This window comes from Plecotus auritus, assembly GCF_963455305.1.
Source record: "Plecotus auritus genome assembly, chromosome: 7".
In the NCBI taxonomy this organism is placed as follows: Eukaryota; Metazoa; Chordata; class Mammalia; order Chiroptera; family Vespertilionidae; genus Plecotus; species Plecotus auritus.
In genome coordinates, this window is record NC_137774.1 from 172,680,012 (window position 1) to 172,703,081 (window position 23,070).

A 23,070-nucleotide genomic window follows, 5' to 3' on the forward strand; every position below is an offset into this window, starting at 1 on the left:
ATAATGCATGAATTCATGCACCAGGCCTCTAGTATTTTATAAATGAAAAAGTAGAATTAGAAAGGTTACAGAACTAGTCCCAGGTTGACAAAGCTAATAAATGGTGAAGCTGGGGTTTGAACCAAGGTCTTTTTAAATCCAAAGTCCAAGCTCTTTTCATTACACAATACTGGATGAACTCATGCAGAAGAATGGAGAGAGAGAGAGAATGGAAGGGAAGGGATGAATAAATCCTGAAGACAAGCTTAGGAAGAACCCAAAAAGGGGACAGAGAGGTGGGAGGAACGCCATTAGAGACTGGTTTGCTGGAATCCAAAGTAAAAAATTTCAAGAGTAAATGATAAGCATTTCAAATGCTGCATAAAGATCAAGTCATTTAAGGGCTGAAAAAAAATATCAAGATGTTAGAGAGATGAACATGTTTAAATAATGAAGAGGAAAATCCAGTAGAGTGAGAATTTGAGGGGGTAGGAGGGATGGGATCCAAAAATACCAGAGAACAAAGGGATATCCTAACTGAGAAGATGTCAATGTGGGTAAGTTTGTATGTGGAAATGGGGAGATCCAAAAATTTGAGTTCTTCTCTGTGAAATGGGCAGGGAAGAGGTCTGAAATTTCACATACACAAGACCAAACTCATAGACTTTGATCCCAAACTGGTTCTCTAGATTCATTTTTCAGTCAAGTGGATCATTGACACTCCACTATACATCTAAGCTTCAAACCTCTGTTATCTGTGACTTCTTCCTTTTCTTCTTTCCTAATATCTAATGAGTTACAAAGTGTTAGAACAGCAAAAATTAGAAAGGACCTTGAGGCTGTTCAAGTTCTAACATTCCACAGAAATGAAAAGCTATGCTTAAGTTTCTTCTATAGCTCACTCTTAGCAGCTGTTGTAAGGCAAAGTTCCTGGCCAGAAGGGATCAGCGACTACTAAAAGTAGACATCTCCCAGACTCCATGGTGTATTTCCCAGTTTAATATACTACCTGCCCCACAGTAGGGACTCAGTAAATACTCAGCGAACCCATGAATGAATGTTGGAGGTAGGTGCTAGGTGAAAAGTAAGAGTCACAGATTCAGAATCAAGTTGGGCTTGATAGAACCTTGGTATCACTGCAGCCCAGCTCCCTCATTCACAGGTGGGGAATCGGGAGCCAGGAAAGATGACGTAACCTGCCCAAAGTCCAAAAGGCAGTTACTGATAGTGCTAGGACTACAGAGGATCAAAGAGGGGGCTGGAGCAAGTGGGTCTAAGGAGCAGGATGGATAAACACTAGGGTGTGCACTGCCATTTGAGTCTCCTCTTACAATGGGAGCATTTTCTTCCATTTCTCTAACTGCTTCTCCAGCCCAGGTCCACCTGCAACGGTTGCCAACAGCACCCAAGTCTCCCTTCTTCCTCTTGCCCTCCGATGTGCTCAACATTACAAAGCCAGATCAATAGTGATCAAACATTGCTTTCAGGACCCACTGGGCAGTTAAAAGCCTTCAAAGGCTAACCACTACTTATACATAGAATAAAGTCCAAATTACTAACATTCTTAACCCTTCGGCCTTGTCCTACTTTTCCAGCCTTATCTGGAAATGCTGCGTTTGGCCAGACTCCGCTACCCATTAACTTTCTCAAAGGCTACCCACCTCTTTCTTCCTCTGAGCTAAGTTTTTTGTTTGGCGGTCAGCAGGGACTGTGACAGGGCCCTAGCTAAGAGGCGCTCAGCGCTCAGCTCACTGCGCTCTTTCAATTCTGAACCAATTCTAAAGAAGGGGCTTTGGCATTTTCCTTTTGCACTAGGCCCTGCGAAGTATGCAGCTGGTCCTGGGAAGGTCTCCTCAGCCCCTAGACCAACCTTGTAAATATCAGCCATGCAACAAGTGTTGGTTGAATGAATAAAAAAAGGTCTAGTCCTATGAGCAATAATGAACTGGTCTACATTTATGTGATTAAAAAAATTAAATTGATTTTAGGGAGAGGGAGAGAAACATCCACGTGAGAAACATCCATAAGCTGCTTCCTGCACGCACCCCACTGGGGTTCGAGCCCGGACCCTGGACCTGTGCCCTGACCAGGTATCCGACGGTACCTTTTGGTGCACGGGATCAAGCTCAGCCCACTGAGCCACACCGGGCCAGGGCTGTGGCCTAGTCTTATGTGCAATTATGAAAATGGGCAGAACCGCTGCAAGATGCCCACCACAAGCCTTCCCAGCAGCCCCTTCAAAAACCAGCCCGCAGCCCACGCGGGGTGGCCTCCGACCGGTTCCAGCTGGATTCTTTAGGGCAGCTCCAACGCCAAATGGAATCCCAGCCCTTCCCCCGGCCGCAGCCAATCCCCGCAGTTCCTCGGGCGCAGCGCGTCCCGATTGGCTAAGAGAGTTGGCAGGGACCTGATTGGCTGAGAGAGTTGGCTCGGGCGGGAGAGCGCCCGCAGGAAAGGGGGTGGAGCGAGAAGCTGGCCGGCGGGTGGCTAGGCGGCGTCTGCGCAGGCGCGGATGGAAACGCCACCACCAACAAACAAAACCCACCACCCTGAGAGCAGCGGCTCGTCCCGCCCACCTTTCCCGCGCGTGGGCTCTGCCCCTTCCAATCGCCCGGCTGTCCCCGCCCCCGTCAACGTCCGGGGCGTCCCCCTCCCGGCGCGGGCCGCGCAGGGCCCGGCACTTAACCTCTGGCCGCCCGGCGCCCAGTTAGAGGCTGGGGCGGAGGGCGCGGAGGCGGGAGCGCGGGCCTGGACCCTCCGCCGGGCGGACGATGACTTGCTACCGGGGCTTCCTGCTGGGCAGCTGTCGTCGCGTCGCGGGCGGCCGGGCGGCGGCGCTGCGGGTTCCGGGCGCGGGAGGCCCCGCCGCGCGGCCGCGGCTCGGCGGCGACGGGGGCGGCCGGCGGCGCCTGGGGCAGGGGCAGGCGCGCGAGCTGGCGGGCTGCGGCAGTCGCCCCGACGGCGGCTTCCGCCCGTCCCGGGTGGTGGTGGTGGCCAAAACCACCCGCTACGAGTTCGAGCAGCAGCGGTACCGTTACGCGGAGCTCTCGGAGGAGGACCTCAAGCAATTGGTGGGTCCCGCCGGCCCTCGCCCCGTGCCTGGGCCGAGACCCCCTGCCCGAGGCGCTCTTCGCCGGCCCAGCTCGCGTCCCCCACTCGCTCTGGCTTCGCTCGGAGGTCCCCCCTCGCCTCTGGGTGGGGGGCGCAGAGAGAGAGAGAGAGGGTCCCTGTTCGTGCGGAGACCCCCGGCGCGGGACGTCTCCAGGAAGCCTGCGCTGGGGGACGAGGGGCTCCCACCATGGAGGGTTTCAGGGATTCGTTTGGGCTCTCCCACCCCACCCCTTCACTGGGAGTAGCAACAGCAGCCCCCCAGGAAGGTCTGGCTGGCGCCTGACGTCTGGACGCTCTGCAGAGAGCTCCCCAGGCCTCCCCGAGAAAGCGGGGCCCCGGCCGCCGCGAGGGGAAGGCGCCGCGGACACACCCCCTTTGACTCGGCGGGACTGCCCCGGGCGGGCGCTCCGGGCTCGTCGGGAGGAGCCCTCTCCTCGCTGCAGCGTGGGGGTCAGGCCAGGTTCTAGCGGTTTGTTTTAAAAGCACAGGTGTCTTCGTTGCTGGGAAGAGCAAGGGAGAAAAGTTGACTTTGAATATCTGTTATTAAGTAGGAAGGTCAAGGCAAAGGGCAGGCAGACCTGGCAATGCTGTGCTAAAGAGCCCACGTCTACGATACAGCAGGACCTCCACAATAGACTATATTTGGTGAAGGTATTTATTAATATTTTTGCAAGGTCTATAAATCCACCCAAGGAAGAAACCCTGCATACTTAACTCTCCTTTTGAAACTTCTGATCCCGTGTTCCCGTCCGCCAATTTTAGGAAAAGGAGAGTGAGGATGCTTCGGTAAACTATTTGTCTACAAAAATCTCTATTGCAAATCTCTTAACCGTTGACACCAGCGAAAGGCTTTGGAATGAGTTGCCTGTAACCCTAATCTTGTGGAATTCTGTGCAAGCGTAGACAGCCCGTTCTGAACGTCTGGTTTGTAATCTTCAGCACATTTTTTGGTAATATTTTGTGGGGGGTATCCAAATAAAATTGTAAATTATCTTTGCTTAAGCACTGGATCCGTGTCCAGCAGTAAAGTTCTTTTTTTTTTTTTTAAATATATTTTACTTTTTTTAAAAAATATATTTTATTGATTTTTTACAGAGAGGAAGAGAGAGGGATAGAAAGTTAGAAACATCGATGAGAGAGAGACATCGATCAGCTGCCTCCTGCACGCCCCCTACTGGGGATGTGCCCGCAACCAAGATACATGCCCTTGACCGGAATCGAACCCGGGACCCTTCAGTCCGCAGGCCGACGCTCTATCCACTGAGCCAAACCGGTTAGGGCAGTAAAGTTCTTGACTCTTGGATGAGCTCATTGAAGAGGGGCCCTGCATTCATCGGTGGGAGCGCTGGGTGCGGATTTTGTTTTCTCTCCAAAGTGGTTGAATAGAAAACAGTTGCAATGAATAGAAAACAGTTGCAATTGATAGAAACAGTTGCCTTCTTTAAAAGAGGTGGTCAACAAACCGGTGGAGCAGGAGGTTGGAGTTAAGTTTGTGTTAGGGGGTGAAGCTGGGGGTGAGGCCGGGAATACTATCAGAAGCAGGTGTTTCTGTTGTGGGAAAAGGGTATGTCCCTTGGGCGGTACTCCTAATTTCACCAGATCTCCTTCTTAGAAATGTGAAATGCCATAAGGACACCCGTAAGTATGTTCTTCATACAACTTTATGGAAACCTCCCACAACAATTTAAAATAGTCCACGTGCCCCAGCCGGTTTGGCTCAGTGGATAGAGGTTCATCCTGCGGAACGAAGGGTCCCAGGTTTGATTCCGGTTTGGTCCCCAGGAAGGGGGTGTGCAGGAGGCAGCTGATCGATGATTCTTTCTCATCATTGATGTTTCTATCTCTTTCTCCCTCTCCCTCCCTCTGTGAAATCAATACAGAAATATATTTAAAAAATAAAATAGAATAGTACACTTGGGATGTTCAGAGTGTGGGGTTGAGGGTTGGGAGATCGGAGTAATTAGGCCCAGGTTGTGTGATTAGTTTCCTGCCGGTGAGTCTTTTTAACTTAGCTGGGACCCATGGGGGGCGGGGGGGGGACACTCCTTTCTGTGTGGTACTGGCAGTTTGCAAAGTGCTTTTGCCTATTCAGCATGTGAAATGCTAGGGTGGACTAGATAGCCTCCAAGACCCAAAGACTGGCAGGTTGGACCCGGCTAACTTTTCCAAGGCCTCAAGGAAATGGGTGGCATCCGAATTAGATTAATTGTTGGACCTCTGAACTAGATTGCCGCTTACCAAAACTTTTTAAATGTAGGCAAATCGGTAACATCGAACTGCCTAGTGTCCCCACACAGTATCTGAAGAGAAATCTCTAATAGGTAAATATTTGTCTATCCCTGGGTAATGCTGTTTGGAATAAGAAAACTTGGAAGTAAAACTTGTGGACTATAGAACACAGTTTTGAAATAGTTGCTTTTATTTCAATTAAGTAGTATTGGGTTCGTTTTCTCATTTCTACTAAGTCTATTCAGAATGGAATAGCATTAGGTGGATCCCAGACCAGAGGTCAGGAAGAGGCCAAAGAATACTAGACAGGGTGAAGTGGTTCTAAAATGGGATTCTATTAGAAATGGTGAACATTTTTTGCTATTTTGTTGGGGGTAAAGGATACTAAGGTATACAGGTCACGTGAATTGGGTATAAAAGCAAGCAGCTGCGTGCTTAGTTGAGTCTTTGAGCACCATGGTTGCTGTCTGCAGTGCCATGGTAACTGACACTGGTTTTGTATCCGAGGGTTCTCTCGGTGTGGTGGTGGTTTTGTTGCAAATAGATCTCAGTTAGGTTACTTAGGTTACCTGTAAAAATGCAAAGGGAAGATGAGCGTGGAGTACCAGGACAGTTTTATATCCGGAAGCCTCATGGTTTTCTAACTTTGTAGAAACGTAAGCAACTAGAGGAAATACGTTTTAGTTAATAGAGCATGTACAAAACAGGTTTACATCCTTCCGATTTCATCAGTGACGCTTTCATATGGTTACATGGCTTAATTTTTAAGTCTTGCTTTTCCCTCCCCCTAACTGATCAATGACTTTTCCTGTGAGTTGAGGGTTTCTAGTCAAGGATTTCCCCTCTACTTGTTCATGACCTTGCAAGGTTTAATTAAACTATTATTACAGTTTCAGGGGTCCTCAAACTACGGCCCGCGGGCCACATGCGGCCCGCCGAGGACATTGATCCAGCCCGCCGGGTGCCGCTGCCTGTCCTGCTTAGCAGCCGACTCGTCCCGGGCCCGCAGTGCGCATAGGAATTTGTTCATAGTTGTTTTTTTTAAACTATAGTCCGCCCCTCCATCGGTCTGAGGGACAGTGAACTGGCCTCCTGTTTAAAAAGTTTGAGGACCCCTGGTTTACATCATGAGATGTAACTGTTGGCAAATGCGGAACTTTTAGTAACAGTCCAAGAGTCTCACAAATTAGACCTTTAGATGAATCAAAGCTGATGGGAAAGGTTTTTGACATCATAAACATGTCTTATTGGTCAAAAAATAAGGTTTTATTGAAAAATGTTTTGACCTCTGTCAAATTAGAAATGAGCCGTTTCCACTCGCCTCTCCCCCAGGTGTTAACAGTCCCAGGTGCACCCCCCTTTAATGGCTCTCATTTATAGGGTTAAAACATATTTTCAAAACGGGATAGAATAATTGCATTTGGCAGCCCCTCTATTATAGGATTAAGCTGTTCCTAGGTATTGCCTTGTTAATAGGTTTGGGACATGTAGTGCCTTGGATTTTGTTTGCCTTACTCTGTTTTCTGAAAACAATGGTGTAGCTTAGGTTGTAGTTTTGGGGCACATACTCCTTTTGCCACATGGTGTGCAATGAGTATAGTGTATGCAATATGTGTATTTGTCACATTCAAGGATGTGATCTGGAATACTGCCAGAGCCTCCTAACGGAAACCCCACTCCTCTCAATCTTCCAGACACGGGCACCAGCGTGGTCTATCTGACATGAACATCTGGCCACTCCACTCTCTGCTTAGAACTCCTCCAAAGCTCCCCATACCCTGTGGGGTCAGCTAGGGACTTTGTTAAAATGAAGATGCCTGGACCTTAGTCTCCCCAGCCCCTCCACGATTCTGATTTACTTTATGGAGAGCTCTCAGACTCTGCCTTTCTGAACCACACCCTTAAAGCTGCCGACTCAGCATTTTAAAAGCAAGCTCTCCAGGTTTGCAAGTGATCCCGGGATCACACTTGGAGAATCGGCTATAGATGAACCTTCGTGATCTTTAGTGTGCCCAACAAGTCCCTTCAAGAAGTGGCTCCTGTCTGCCTGTTGAACTTCATTTCTGATTAATCCTTGTCTTATGTGTCCTTCCAGAAATAATCTATACATACAAATCAACACAGTGAGACATCTTTTTCTTTGTCTCATCTCTTTGCTCAGTGATAAAATGTTTAAGCTATTCTGCACCTGTTCTTTTCATTGATTTTAGAGAGAGAGATGTGAGTGATAAATATTGATTGGCTGCCTCTCATAGATGCTACCAACCAGGGATCAAACCCGCAATCTAGGTGTGTGCCCTGACCTGGAATCGAACCCACAACCTATTGGATTGACACTCCAACCAGCTGAGCCACCCAGCCAAGGCTCTTTTAAAACTCTTAACTCTTGCCAAAACCGGTTTGGCTCAGTGGATAGAGCGTCAGCCTGCGGACTGAAAGGTCCCAGGTTCGATTCCGGTCAGGGGCATGTACCTTGGTTGCGGGCGCGTCCCCAGTGGGGGGTGTGCAGGAGGCAGCTGATCGATGTTTCTCTCTCATCTATGTTTCTAACTCTCTATCCCTCTCCCTTCCTCTCTGTAAAAAATCAATAAAATATATTTAAAAAAAATAAAAATAAAACTCTTAACTCTTGCCCTAACCGGTTTGGCTCAGGGGATAGAGCATCGGCCTGCGGACTGAAGGGTCCCAGATTTGATTCCGGTCAAGGGCATGTACCTGGGTTGCAGGCACATCCCCAGTAGGGGGCGTGCAGGAGGCAGCTGATCGATGTCTCTAACTTTCTATCCCTCTCTCTCTTCCACTCTGTAAAAAATCAATAAAATAATTAAAACAAACAAACAAAAAAAAAACAAAAAAAAAACTCTTAACTCAGTGCTTTCAACAAAAGATTGGGAAGGTCGGTGTTAAAATAGAATTAATACAGATCATCCTGGAGTAATACGATTATATTGAATTAAGATTTTTTTATATGTGCATCTTTCATGTTGTATTATTTTATAACCTTTTAAAAAAGTAAAAAGCATTTTAATTCTATCTAAAATTGGTTTTACTTTATAATCTGTAAGTAATGATTTAAAACAAAAATATATTTAAAATTGCATTTTAGACAGGTACTTAAAACTGATTTTGTGTCATAAAGAGGCAAGGTATAAGGGAATTTATAGAAGGAAAGAAAATAATAATGCTTTTTTGTTGTTAATCCTCACGTGAGGATATTTTTCTCCATTGATTTTTTTTTTTTTTTAGAGAGAGTGGAAGGGAGGGGGAGAGATAGAGAAACATCTGATGTGAGAGAGATACATCTATTGGCTGCCTCCCACATGTGCCCCAACCTGGCCTGGGATGGAGCCTTATGACCCAGGTATGTGCCCTTGACTGGAATCGAACCTGCAACTCTTCAGTCCTCAGACCGACACACCAATCACTGAGCGAAACTGGCCTTGGCTAACCATGCTTTTAATTCTAGCATTTATTCTAGTAGATAAATTTACTACTTGATTAAATGGACGCTTATTGAGGATATTTCTAAACTTCTAACATTTTACTTTATGGATTATTTAGAAGACATGCTTTAAAAGGAGAGTATTAAATGGTAAGATAGTAACATTATAAAATGTCAGTCTAATGGACTGGGAGAGAGAGTTCTTGAAAGATACATGTCTTTATATCTAAAAGTTATCTGTTCTGAGAGCTAACCAGCCTTTGTTTGGATTAAGGTAAATACCAAATAGAGTTCATAAATCTAAATACAAGAGAGCTGCAAATCCAAATGGAAGGAAGTCAGCTGCCTGCTAAAATAGTAGTTTATCCTTCATCTTCAATTAGCCATATGCAATATATTATAAGCCCATTTAAAAAATAAAACGCTCAAGCTGTAAAACAGGCAAATGATGAGATCCTATTGACTAGATGATTCAGGAAACTTAATGATGTATTTGGTATTAAAACCAAGTTGTGATTTTTCTGTAATCAGACTTCCTAGTTCAGTTTAGACTTGTTTCACAGGTAGTCATTAAAACGTGCCTTCAAATAAAAACCACATTGTTTTCTGTAGGGCTTTTTAGAGAAACGTAATATGTACTTTATATCATGTAATGAGACAACACTTGTTTTATTTTTATGTAGCTTGCATTGAAAGGCTCTAGCTACAGTGGACTGCTTGAACGACATCATATTCACACCAAAAATGTAGAGCATATTCTAGATAGTTTACGGTAAGTCTGTGGTTGGATTTTGGGTGCGCTTTTGTATTCAGGAATTGCAATTTTTCTCTACCTAGCAGCTAATCATTAGATTTTAAAATAAAGATGGCCATTATAAAATCACTTTCAGAAAATTATATTGTGGTTAATGGACCTGATACTGTAGTATTTCTAAGGAAATTTTTATTATACTCTGAAAATTTCCGAGATTTTCAGTTATTTGGTCTGCCTGAGAAATGCCTTTTCTACAAAGGGTTAACTCTGTACACAGCAGGCTTCAACTGTACGTGTAATGTTTTATTTCTTAAACAAAATACTGGATTGGTTATATGGGTGTTCATTGGGATATTCTTTGAATGTCTAAAAATAATCATTCTAGAAACCTGTTAATTTGGGGTAAATCTAGTCAGTGAATACGTTGATGTGTATACAGGAGAATCTGTAAGAACATGCAAATTAGAAAGTCACTGTTTCAGGGTCTGGCACTCGGATTGGATTTAAAATAATGGCTATTCAGTTTTATAATTTAAAAATGGTCTTTCCTTTGTCAGTAGCTATAAAAGATGTTTTAAAGAGATTTGGGATAGTCATTAACTTCCAGTTTATTCATATGCTTCATGACTTAGTTAATTGGCTGTGGCAATTAAGAGAAAATGAAGTTAACCTTACAAAGCTAAACATAAATTTGTTTATAAAACAAAATAGTTTATTTTACATCTTCATTGTAATAATCTGCCTCTCAGAAAACATCCTTGTGATGCTATTAGTGGAACTTGTATATATAACCTTTACTTGTTTATCTCAGGAACGAGGGAATTGAGGTTCGTCTGGTAAAGAGGAGAGAATATGATGAAGAAACCGTTGGATGGGCAGATGCTGTCATAGCTGCAGGAGGTAATAGCTTTACAGATAAAGACGGGGATGTGGAGATGCTCCTTAATACTCATGCTTCTCAATAGCCGGTGCTTGAAGCCTACCCTAAGATAAGGTGTTGGATTTTTAGGGTCTGTTTTACATAGCATGCCCCTTTTTTAGTGAATGATGCTACTTTGAGGTTCCATGCAGATATTTGTGTGTATTCAAGGTGTGTGTTTAACTTCAAGTATGATTCAGAGGATTAGTTGTTACTGTATTTTGGTTTAGTTATGCCGATCTTGAAAAAAAAATTTTTAAGAGTTTAATGAGATTATGTAAATTCCATCCCTCTCTGGCCCCAATTTACATACAACTTTTCCCCCTAAGCTTTATTATTAAGTTAGTGAACATTCTTTCTAAAGCTTTAAGTTGACAGCATTTGTTGGAGAGAAAATTCTGAAATTGGACACTTTGTTGGACATATTCCGATTAAAATAATTTGTGAATTTGGACTGATGTTATGAGAGAAAGAAAGAGGATCAGCCAATAGAAGTGATAAGATTAGAGCAGGGTTCCCAGTTAGGGAGTGGAGGCCAGGGCTACTGCTAACCATCCTACAATGCACAGGACGGCTCCCCAGGACAAAGAATTATACGTCAGTCCCGCCACTGTTGAGCAATCCTAAGTTAGAGTGGGAGAGAGAATGCGAAGGGATGATGGGCAGAGAGGAAGTGGAATAACTGTGACAGTCAGCAGATGGGATGGCGGCGGTGTGATTGTTAAAAGTACTGGAGTTCAAATGATGTTAGAGACCAGTCTTATAACGAGTCTGGGTCTGTCTTCTGGCCTTTAGGTGATGGCACAATGCTTCTGGCAGCAAGTAAAGTGTTGGACAGACTCAAACCAGTGATTGGAGTGAACACTGACCCGGAACGGTAAGGAAAAATACGTTTTTGTTCGGCTCTTTTTTTTAGCGTAATACAAAAAACGTTTATGCTTTCTTGGCATAGTGTCTGTGGATGATAAATCCTAACATTTGGAAGCTCCTCTTAACTGTCTGTGCCCTGGTCATGCTGCTGCAAGCAGTGATGCGTTCATGTTCCATCTTTGTCTTTCCTAACGGTTCTCGCTGACATTCCCGGTTACGCTTCCACTGATTTTTCTGGTGACCTCATTGACTTAGTGAATAGACCAAATCCTGTTACCATTTTTTTCCTTCTTTCCCCAGCCTCGCTGACATCACCCTCATTCTGTTCCAGCTGCCCGTAGCCATGATTATACCTGGGCTTTGTGATCATCTAGAATTTTCCCATCTCTCAAGTCTGCCCTTGGGCTTTTACCGAGTTGATCCTCTCTTATTTCCTTCACTTAATTCTCCCTTATTCACTTTCTTGACAGATTTCTTAATTATTTCGTATTGTTACCTTTCTGCTTAATCCTAGATCAGTTTGTTATCCTCTCTATTCCTGTATCACCACTGTTGAGACCATCCGGGAGAAAAGAAATCGTAGACACTTGGGCTTGGTGGCCCATATTTACTTTCCATCTGTAGTTTCTAGCACTTAGACCTGTGCTCTCAGTTGTTTGATAAACTTCCTATTTGGCCCAAGTCATCTCTCTCCCCATTTCCTGTGGCAGCTCCTTCAAGAGTGGCCCTTCAACTTCATGTCCTCCCTGCTCTCCTTCAGCACACCCTTCTCCTCTCTCACAAAGGAAATGGAAGTCACTGGATAAGAACTTCAGCTTTTCTAATGCGTAAAAAAAATCTTGTCTCTTCCCTTTTTTCCTCTCTCCCTTCACACATGATTTCCTTTTAGGCCAAACACTTAAGACTCCCATTTTTCAAGAAATTTTAATAAATTCTTTACCCTGTGTCACACTCCTGGTTATTTCCCTTGCCTTTCCTCTGTCCCAAAGCTGGGTATCTCCACTTTCTTACTGCACAGTTATTTTCTGAACCTTACCAGTCTTCTCTAGATTCGCCCCAACCGGTTCATTGATGTTGCCTTTGCCTCCCAAAGTGGTGATATGCTGGTTACCGAACCCACTGGACACTCAGCTCTTGTGTTACTTGATTTCCGGGAAATTTTTGGTGCTAACTGCCCCTTGTTGCATCTCTGTGTCTTTGGCGTCATGATGCCCCTTTCTTTTTTTTTTAAATATATATTTTATTGATTTTTTACAGAGAGGAAGAGAGAGGGATAGAGAGCTAGAAACATCGATGAGAGAGAGACATCGATCAGCTGCCTCCTGCACACCTCCCACTGGGGATGTGCCCGTAACCCAGGTACGTGCCCTTGACCGGAATCGAACCCGGGACCCTTCAGTCCGCAGGCCGACGCTCTATCCACTGAGCCAAACTGGTCAGGGCATGATGCCTCTTTCTTTCTGCCTCTATGGCTGCGTCTTTTCACTGTCTCTTGGTGGATCTTATTGTTTGGTCACTGCTTATGTACTGGTGTTTTCACATAATATCCTCTGGGCTATCCTGTCTCTAGAATAACTGATTTAATATCTATGGCTTTAACTTAGATCCTGGTGACTTGAAAATCCTTATATCCAACACTGACTGTTTCCATTCTCACTCTTATTTATATTTCTCCTCCCCACTGCAGCCAGAGTGATCACTTTATGAAAGTTTGATACTATTTTGAGACTTCTCTGCTCAGAATCTTACGGTGATTGCCATTAACTCAGACTAAAATGTAATTCTTTACTAAACTGGGGTGACCAACTCATCCTGTTTTGTCAGGGACTATTTGTAAGGCTGTTCTTAAGTGCACGTGTAATGTCTGCGCATCTGCTGACACCATGGGTGGAGGCTCAGATGTGGAGGCCTTTTGCTAGTGAGGAGCTCTGTTGGTATTTGAGACAGCAGGACCTGAAAGAATAAGTAGTTTTCCCACAAGGCTGTTCTTTCCATGCCATCGTGTGCTTTTGCCTAAAGTGCCCTTATACTGCTTTCTCATTGGAGTAGTTCCTGTTCATTCCAGATGCTGCCTCTCCTGGGCTCTGACTGTAAGTCCCTGGACAGGCAGTACTTATCTCTCTATTATTTCTGCGTGATTCTTTCTTCCATTTGACTGATTTCCCCGAGTACAGGACTTTGTGCTTTACTTTCTCTATCACTATTATAGTATTACTAGAGGCCCAGCACACGAAATTTGTGCACGGATAGGGTCCCTAGGCCTGGCCTGCAATCAGGGCCAATCTTCCCCAGCTGCCGGCAGCCAGCCCCGCCCCCCTGTCCCCCCATCCCCCGCCCCCCTGTCCCCCCGCCGCTGCTGCCGGTTGCCCTCTGTGTGTGGGGTGACCGGCGGGGCGATCGGGGCCCTGGTGCCGCCCGTGTCTGCCACCACTCACCCCCGTTCCACATCAGGCGATTAGAGCCTGCCAGCTGGGGATAGCTCCTGTGTTGGTAGTCTGCCCCCTGGTGGTCAGTGCGCGTCATAGCCAACCTGTCGTTCTGCTGTCTGGTCGATTTGCAGGTTATGCTTTTATATATATAGATATATGGTCAGTAGGCAATAAGCATTGAAATGAATGATTGATTAAATGATCTCAGGGAGCAGGGCTAGGACCCCATCCCTAGTTAATATTCCCTGAGCATAAGGAATTGAGATCATTGGTTCTGTGATCATTTTTTGATTAACTTTATTGTTGATGTATATGTATTTTAGAACTTTTAATGAACTATTTTTATATCTTTAAAGAGATTCTAGGTATTTTATACAGTTTATTTATTAAAATATATTTAAACAGATGATTTAATGCTCATTATCTTACGGGGATTTTGAAACTATAAGTAGATGGTGTTGCCTCTAATTTTACCTAGAATAACGGGTTTTAGAAGTTCGTTGTTTTTCTCCTTGCCTTCAGGCAGAATGGATTAAGCCTGGGGGCTTGTTCAGTAATTCAGGTTGCCTGACTTCTTTTTCTAAAGCACTGTGGTCCCTCACAGCCTTAAGTAAGCCCAGAAGTTATTGTTCGGCTTCAGTTTCTTTTTCTCTGGATTAGGTATCAAATGCTGCGTAACAAAGCACCCCAGAACTCAGAGCATAAAACAACAACAATCACTGATTGTCTCTCGGGGTTTCTGTGTGTCAGGAATTCAGGACAGCTCAGCTGGGTGGGTTTGGCTTGGGACCTGATGAATTTATAGTCAGATGCACTTGGACTTTAGGCCATCTGAAGCCTTGCCTTAGGCCAGTGGTCGGCAAACTCATTCGTCAACAGAGCCAAGTATCAACAGTACAACGATTGAAATTTCTTTTGAGAGCCAAATTTTTTAAACTTAAACTTCTTCTAACGCCACTTCTTCAACATAGACTCGCCCAGGCCGTGGTATTTTGTGGAAGAGCCACACTCAAGGGGCCAAAGAGCCGCATGTGGCTCGCGAGCCGCAGTTTGCTGACCACTGCCTTAGGCTGTAGGATCCACTTCTAAGATGGCTCGCTTACATGGGCTCATCTAAATGAAATACATAATTTCTGTTTGTGTCTTTTGTATTCTGCACCCATTCTATTGAGACTGGTAAATACCACATTTTTCCATGCTTAATAGTTAGAATTCGATAGAGGGCATGTGGTAGCCAGCCTCCAAGTTAGCAGCTTCCTAGTATTTACACCTTTATGTGGTTCCCTCCCCCATTCTGTATTCAATCAGGACTGGCCTCTGCCCAATAGAATGTGGTGTGCCTGTGTATACCACAGGCTTCCAAGGCCAGGCTGTCACTGGTATTGCAGCTTCTAGGATCACTCATTCTGGGGTAAGTCAGCCACCATGGTGTGAGATACCTAAGCAGCCCCATGAAGAGGCTCCCGGGAGAGGAATCAGGCCTCTTGCCAACAGCTGGCACCACTTTGCCAGGCATGTGAGTGAGCCACATTGAAAGTGAATCCCCCAGGCTAAGTCAAGCTTTCCGATGCTTATATTGCTAGCTGATAATCTGACTAACCTCATGAGGGATCTCCTCTCCTGAGTGGTTTAGACCTGCAGTTGACCCCAGCAGGTATTTTCTATCAAATGACTGTTAATACCTTTTATATACTTAGCACTATGTAAAGTATTGCCGGGAACATAAAGTTTTTTAACCTCAGTGTTGACCTCTCAGATAAAGAAATTGACTAGTCACAACTTCATGAAAACCTTGTTTTCTGCTCTTCACACTTACACGTTAACTTACAGTATTGCCAAGAGTGTGTTTTGCCAAGCCTACTCTCAACCATTCCTTCAAGATGGAAGCCACCTTTCCCTCGAGACTGATAATCATTGAGCTTCCTAGACACCTTTCATCGTGTTAGGTGCTGTATTCTCTCATCGTTCTGTAGCAGCCTCTAGGCAATCTTAACACTTTGCCGTTTGCAATAAAAAAAATTCTGTCTTGCCGAAACCGGTTTGGCTCAGTGGATAGAGCGTCGGCCTGCGGACTGAAGGGTCCCGGGTTTGGTTCCGGTCAAGGGCATGTACCTTGGTTGCGGGCACATCCCCAGTGGGAGGTGTGCAGGAGGCAGCTGATCGATGTTTCTCTCTCATCGATGTTTCTAGCTCTCTATCCCTCTCCCTTCCTCTCTGTAAAAAATCAATAAAATATATTTAAAAAAAAAAATTCTATCTTCTACATCATGCTGTTTACTCCTTGAAGGAGTTCATCCTGATGTGGTTTTTGAGAAAATGAAACGGTACATTGGATTAAACTTTCGGAGTTTTAGTGACTTGGAATATTTTAAATGTTTAATTTTAAAGGGGATTTATAGTTCAAAACACTTTCACATAAATACTTTGATTCCTCAGAATAACCTTTGGAGATTGGTGGGTTTATAGCATAGAGATGAAGAAGCTGGTGACTTGCCCAAAATTAATAGTTAGATAATTTCAGGGTAAGATGCAGACACCACTGTACCATTAAACAATTTTGCAGGGTGGTCAGTCTGTGGCAAATTTGCTGTTATTTTCAGTTTCACTATAATGTGGAAATTAAGTAGTATTGTGTATTGTGGCAGTAAAGCTGGATTTAAACTGTGTCTATTCTTTTTTTGTTTTTGGTGAAAATAGACAATTTTGTGGCAAAACAAATTAAATATAGAGTTGAAATAAAAAAAAATTCATATCTGATTTTTGAATTAAGTTATTTTTCTTCTTCTTTTGCACACCTTTCACCCCTTTTCAAATGAAGGTCTGAGGGTCATTTGTGTCTTCCTGTTCGCTATACACATTCCTTCCCAGAAGCCTTACAGAAGTTCTATCGTGGTGAGTTCAGGTAGGAATTTCTTTCTGTTGTTATATAAATATCTTAATAAATGTGTATCGTTAAAATACTGTTAAACAGAATTAGATAATATTTGGATCAGTCCACAATTATAACAGTAGCCATAAAATGTAATATATCAGCTGAGTCACAAACACATCTAACTTACCTTATTCTAGTCCAATCAGAACTGTATAGAGAATCCCTGACAAATGCCACTTGGCCTATACTAGTGTGTAATTGTTAATAGAGGGGTTTTTCCTTCAGTGAGATAGAAGCCATGTCTCCACTGTCTTAGCCTTGTTACATTATCTTAGAAAGATAGTACAAACTGTTGGCTAAAACTGAGTGTTCAAACTTGTTGAGATTTTGTTTTTTGTCCTCATCTTCTCCTGTCCAGAATGACTGAGTGTTCCTCCCTGGCTGAGGTCCTGGTATCCCTGTCTTACAGATTACAGTGTTTCTGAAGCAGTGGAGATGGGTTTTCCCCAATATTTCTTCCACTGAATTTGTTCAGTGGTCGGACTGCCTTGATAAAGAATTTGACTTTAATTCAAGTTATTTGGGACATTTTGTACACATACATTAGATATTTCCATTATGATCAAACAATGAAATAAACTTGTAAATCTCTTTTAGCAGGAACCTGTGAATTTTAGGTGTTTCTAGTATAATTTGTTCCTGAACAACTAGGTTTTTTTAAATGAATTTTTAATTTGGTGAAATTATAATGTCTAATTCTTAGTTTAATTTATTCTGTCTTAACATAACTTGCTTTCATTCACTCTTCCCAGGTGGTTGTGGAGGCAGCGTATCAGGTTATATCTTGAAGGGACTGGCATCAACCCCGTTCCTGTGGACCTTCACGAACAGCAGCTAAGTTTGAATCAACACAGTAGAGCCTTCAATATTGACAGAGTTCATGATGACAGTAAGTGGATTGGGGGTTAGATGTGTTTGGGTCAATATTTAACTTATAGTTCTTTTGATGTCTAATTTCTAAAAGTAATACTTTATAACTAACTTCAGTGCCACTGACAATACTTAAGGAAGTGCAGTGAACTATTTCAGGTGTAAAACTTACTATGATTAGACACTGAAGTAAGAAATACAGTATATTTTTAAGAGAAATGCTTTCTAGGATGGGTTTGAAAATGTCTAAGATGATATTTAAGGCCCCTGGGCGAGGGGCCTGTGGTGGTTTGCAGGCCGGCCACACCCCCCGGTGACCCAAGCGGAGGCTCTAGTATCTGGATTTATTTATTTTCTGTAATTGAAACTTTGTAGCCATGAGTGGAGGCCAGGGCAGGCCAGGGCTGCGGGAAAAATAAAGCAGAAGAACTAAAATGAGCTACCCAGTTAGGCATCAATCAGGCTGTTGGGGTAGATGATATTTAAGGAAAGAGTCTTGGCCTTAATCTTTGAAAGGTCAAAAAGGAAAAATAAAGTAGAAGAACTAAAATGAGCTAACCTGTGGAAGATTTCATAATAATTATCTACACTAATAAAAGAGAAACATGCAAATTGACTGTACCTCTGCTACACCCACAAGCCACGCCCACCAGCCAATCAGGAGCGAGTATACAAATTAACCCAACCAAGATGGCTGCACCCATGGAGTGAGCAGGAGGCTTGGGTTTCCCCAGCAATGGAGGAAGCCAAGCTTCCCGCAGCCCTGGCCGGCCTAGGCCTCCACTCAAGGCTACAAAGTTTCAATTATAGAAGATAAATAAATCCCAGATACCAGGGCCTCTGCTTGGGTCGCCAGGGGGTGTGGCTGGCCTGCAAACCACTGCAGGCCCCTCGCCCAGGCCGCCCCATGCCCCAAGGGAACCCCCACCCTGATCCGGGACACCCTTCAGAGCAAACCAGCTGGCTCCCACCCGTGTACCAGGCCTCTATCCTATCTAATAAAAGAGTAATATGCAAATTGACTGTCACTCCAACACACAAGATGGCTGTCCCCATGTGGACACAAGATGGCCGCCACAAGATGGCCAGCAGGGGAGGGCAGTTGGGAGGGACCAGGCCTGCAAGGGAGGGCAGTTGAGGGTGATCAAGCCTGCAGGGGAGGGCAGTTAGGGGTGACCAGGTCGGCAGAGGAGGGAAGTTCTAGGCAACTGGGTCTGCAGGGAAGGGCAGTTGTGGGGGACCCAGGCCTGCAGGGGAGGGGCAGTTAGGGGTGACCAGGCCTGTAGGGGAGGGCAGTTAGGGGCAATCAGGCTGGCAGGGGAGTGGTTAGGGGGTGATCAGGCTGGCAGGCAGAAGTGATTAGGGGCAATCAAGAAGGCAGGCAGGCGAGCAGTTGGGAGCCAGCAGTCCTGGATTGTGAGAGGGATCCCAGATTGGAGAGGGTGCAGGCTGGGCTGAGGGACACACACCCCACCCCATGCATGAATTTCGTGCACCAGGCCTCTAGTATATTTATATAGTTATATTTAAACATATTTACTATAGTTATAGTTACTGATTAAAACATTTATGTTGGGAAATTTTGCATTTCAGCCTTCACATTTGTGTTTCAAATATTTGTTTACGCTGCTAAGAGAATTTTAACATACGGTGATATGCAGCTTTTTGTTATAGGTAGTTAAGGTGAATTCTCATTTTTGAGCCTATTTGTGGATTATATTTTCCTACTTTTCTCCTAGCTCTGAGACTTCCATGGTGCAAGAAGATCCTAGGAGATGTCCTACCTAAATACTTAGATATTTTTTCTCCTGTGTTTCACTTCTTGACTAAACTTACCAGGAAGAGCTACCTTTATACATCTGCTTTCTGTCTTGTTGTGGTACCTAATGTTCATCCACCCCCGCTCTATGAGTTTTCATGGTGATTATAGCTTTAGAGGTTAGCATGTTCCTAACGTGTGTGTTGTTCATGTCATGTTTTAAAGATGTTCCTTCTCTCCCCAAACAAAAAAAAATCATTTGATTTTAGAAATCTTTTAAGTAATTACATACATTTAAATTCCCATTCCTGATTTTGAAAGACTACAGCAACTGTTCAGTAAGATTTAAAAATCTTAGCTAGAAATTTTACTTTGTCCCACACCAGAAGTTACTGCTTCCACCAGAAGATGGTCAGGTTCGGCTCTTTTCACCCATTCTTATAGGAAAGAGCTAGATTGGTATTCAGAGTTTCATTTCTCAGACTCCTATCTCAGGCTCACTGTTTTTAGCTCATAATCTAAGTTAATGTATTATATAGAGAAGCAAAATCCTATCTAATAAAGATGGAATAGGGTCAATTTGCATATTACCCTTTTAGTATATAGGATACTTTGAGTTACCTACTGTATATGTTAATACTGTTAAAGTATAGATTCTATTACAACAAAATACGAATATTTTAATATTATAAAATTTATGTCATAACATTGCTAAAATTTAAGAGCTTTTTTGGATGTTTTTCTTCATTGTCTGCAGGGCCCGAGGCTTCAGGACCCCAGCTTTTGCCAGTGAGAGCACTAAATGAAGTCTTCATTGGGGAGAGTCTATCATCCAGGTACATTTAAACCTGTGAGCTTGAGTTTGGAATTTAACATGTTAGTATTTTTTAGATATTTATTGAATTTCTACAACCTAAGATTTGTGAATAATTAATACTGTCTAAATAACAGAAATGAATTATTTAATGAAATATTTCTGAAACCTTCATACACGTTAATACATATTAAAGAGGAAAGAAGATTCCATGACCCAAAAAGTTTGTGAAACCCTAGGCCAGTGGTCGGCAAACTCATTAGTCAACAGAGCCAAATATCAACAGTACAACGATTGAAATTTCTTTTGAGAGCCAAATTTTTTAAACTTAAACTTCTAACACCACTTCTTCAAAATAGACTCGCCCAGGCTGTGGTATTTTGTGGAAGAGCCACACTCAAGGGGCCAAAGAGCCGCATGTGGCTCGCGAGCCACAGTTTGCCGACCAGGGCCCTAGGCTAAACAAAGTTTTTCACGTTCTTTACTGCAGTATTTCCCAGAACCTTTCATCTATCATACAGGTGCATTATATTTATCATCTATGCATGCTTAAGAGAATGGTATACTTACTCGGCATACATCGGCAATTGATATACAACTTCTATAGACAGCATAGTAAAACTTAACCTAATTGTGTTAATGATGTTCTTTAAAGCTGATTTGTTTGTTTGCTTGTTTTTATCCAGGATCCAATTAAGGATCTCGCCTTGCATGTGGCCATCATGGCCCTTTCGAATTAATTAAGAACAGGTCCTTAGCCTCACTCCTGTTTGTCATTCATGATATTAATATTTTGAATGGTCTAAGCCAGTTGGTTTGCCGAATAGCCCTTGTTTTAGATTTGTGTGATTTTTTTTTTTTTCCTCTGCATGATTAGATTCAGACTAAACATTTTTGGCAGGAATACTGCATAAGTGATCATTGCGTCCTTAGTTCAACATCGTGAGGCAAGTATATTGCCAGGTTAAGATTTGTAACAATTATTAGCAAAAATTAAGATTAATGAAGTTCTTCATTAAGAGTTTTATTACAGATGAAATCTGTTTTGTGGGTGTTGAATATAACTTACGCTTAAATTGCCAGTTGAGTTATTTTTGCAAAACTTTGTGTTCGTTACCAGTTATAAAATGACATTAGTTACTAGTTATAAAATGACTGCTATAATGTAAAGTTAATTTAGCTCTTGGTAGTACTGTAGAGCATGCCTTCTCCTTTTTGTGTATGTAAGTTAGGGGTTGAAGGTTAGAGATGGGTCTCTGTCCCACTCTCCTGTTACCTTTTGCAAGCATTGCAGTTGATCCCCTAGTTTACTGAGAGCTGTTCCACACATTCTGAAATCCTGTTTGTTGTAAGTCACATTCTTTCGTAAGTTTAATTACGATGAGAAAAATTTGTCCTAATTCAAAAAGCTACCCATGTTTTCGCCAGTGATTTCACTTAGGTAGTGCTGGAAAGAAAGAGCCTGATTCAACAGGATGACCTGAACAGTTGTTCTGAGTAGTTGTCATTTGGATTAATGTAACTTTAAATTTATTCAACAAAAATATATTATGCATTGCTGTGTATATTATGAGAGCCACTAGGAATATAAAGGTGAATAAGATAAAGGTCGTGGTAGCTTTATTTTTTGGAAGGTGGTGGTAAAATACATAACTTAAAAAATTATTAAAAGTAAAATTTATTCTTCAAAGTAATAAAAATATATTCTTTAAAAACTTAATATTAAGTGTAAAAATATTTTAACATAGTAAGACATGCTGTATATAAAGTTTTTTCTTTTGTATATCAAATCTGAAGTAATATGGACATGAATAATGGGTACATTTATGTAATAGGAGGGAGAAGGAAGAAAATGTAACTGATTAGTGATATAATCTGGTATTATTGCTAAGGACATACGAGAGCCACAACTTTAAACGAGATTGGAGAAAGGCTGTTAAAATGAGTAGATGACAAAGGTAAAAATGTTTTGTGAGTTTATGCCTTTACTCTAGGGAAACCATTTAATGGCTTATATTATTATGTTTGTATATTTTAAAGGTTGTAACTTCTGAGAGCTTCTGCTAGCGTTGCTTTATAATTTGTACTTACTAAAAATCAAATAACGTATAAAAGGAGGGAAACGGGCATAAATTGATAGACTTTGGGCATTCGGTGAAGTCCCAATAGGAGATTTTGGCTGAATGCTTTCCTTCTCTGTGGCAGTAGTGATTTGGTTGGTTTATCTCTAGATAATGTCTGACGCTGCTGCTTTTTGTGCTCTTTGATGCCTCACCTTATATCTTACTAAGATCAGGGCAGCAGGGGTTGTCGCGATGCTACTGAAAGAGGTTTCGCTGCTGAAGGTATTAGAGGTCACTTAGAAAGATGCCATGACAGACCCTCAGGCAGAAAGGAAGTGACGACCATTTACTAGACGTCTGTGATGTGTCAGGCACTGTGCATGTTGTGCCTGCTGTCACATGTAATGCTCGGAGCAACCCTTCGAGGAGAAAGCTGAGATTGAGATTTGGAGAGTTCATGTAACTTGTCCGAGGTCATACAACTAGTCCGCATCAGAACGGATTCCAGATCCTGTGCGAGGCGTCACTGTGCCCCGAGAGCTTATGTGCCTTGCTTGAAAAATACAAAGTGCAGCAATATTATTCCTGCCTCATTTATAATGTTCTTAAATTTAAGAACATTTTAAAAGCCCATTTTTTTTCTTTTCTCCTATTTGTTCTAACCTAGAATGTCATATTCTTGGGCTGTAGCAGTGGACAGTTTAAGAAGAAGTATACCCACTCTAAAGGGACTGTGAGTTTTATTGCTGCTTTAAAAAAATAATTCCCTGAAACAAAAATTCTGTGATTTGACTAATCTTGATAAACCTGTATGAAAGAATGACACTAAATTTGCTCATTACCTCTCACCTGGCTATCACCTTTCTTCCTTTGCACCTCCGCTTCTCTCCCCACTCACC

The 23,070-nt window shown here is 43.0% G+C and overlaps 1 protein-coding gene across 2 annotated transcripts in view; it reads left to right on the forward strand.

Annotated features, from left to right (window-relative positions):
• Positions 1 to 2,650: 2,650 nt before the first annotated feature.
• Positions 2,651 to 23,070, forward strand: part of NADK2 (NAD kinase 2, mitochondrial) — a 32,081-nt gene continuing 11,661 nt past the window's right edge. The window contains exons 1-8 of one of the 2 annotated variants that reach the window (XM_080678498.1): positions 2,652 to 3,050; positions 9,445 to 9,533; positions 10,327 to 10,415; positions 11,230 to 11,311; positions 16,552 to 16,635; positions 17,418 to 17,554; positions 20,052 to 20,130; positions 22,839 to 22,904. In XM_080678498.1, coding sequence (XP_080534624.1) covers positions 2,751 to 3,050; positions 9,445 to 9,533; positions 10,327 to 10,415; positions 11,230 to 11,311; positions 16,552 to 16,635; positions 17,418 to 17,554; positions 20,052 to 20,130; positions 22,839 to 22,904 — 926 coding nt within the window. In that variant the 5' untranslated portion in view covers positions 2,652 to 2,750. Of the gene's footprint in view, positions 3,051 to 9,444; positions 9,534 to 10,326; positions 10,416 to 11,229; positions 11,312 to 16,551; positions 16,636 to 17,417; positions 17,555 to 20,051; positions 20,131 to 22,838; positions 22,905 to 23,070 lie in introns of both variants that reach the window. The other variant, XM_080678499.1, reaches the window with a different exon arrangement.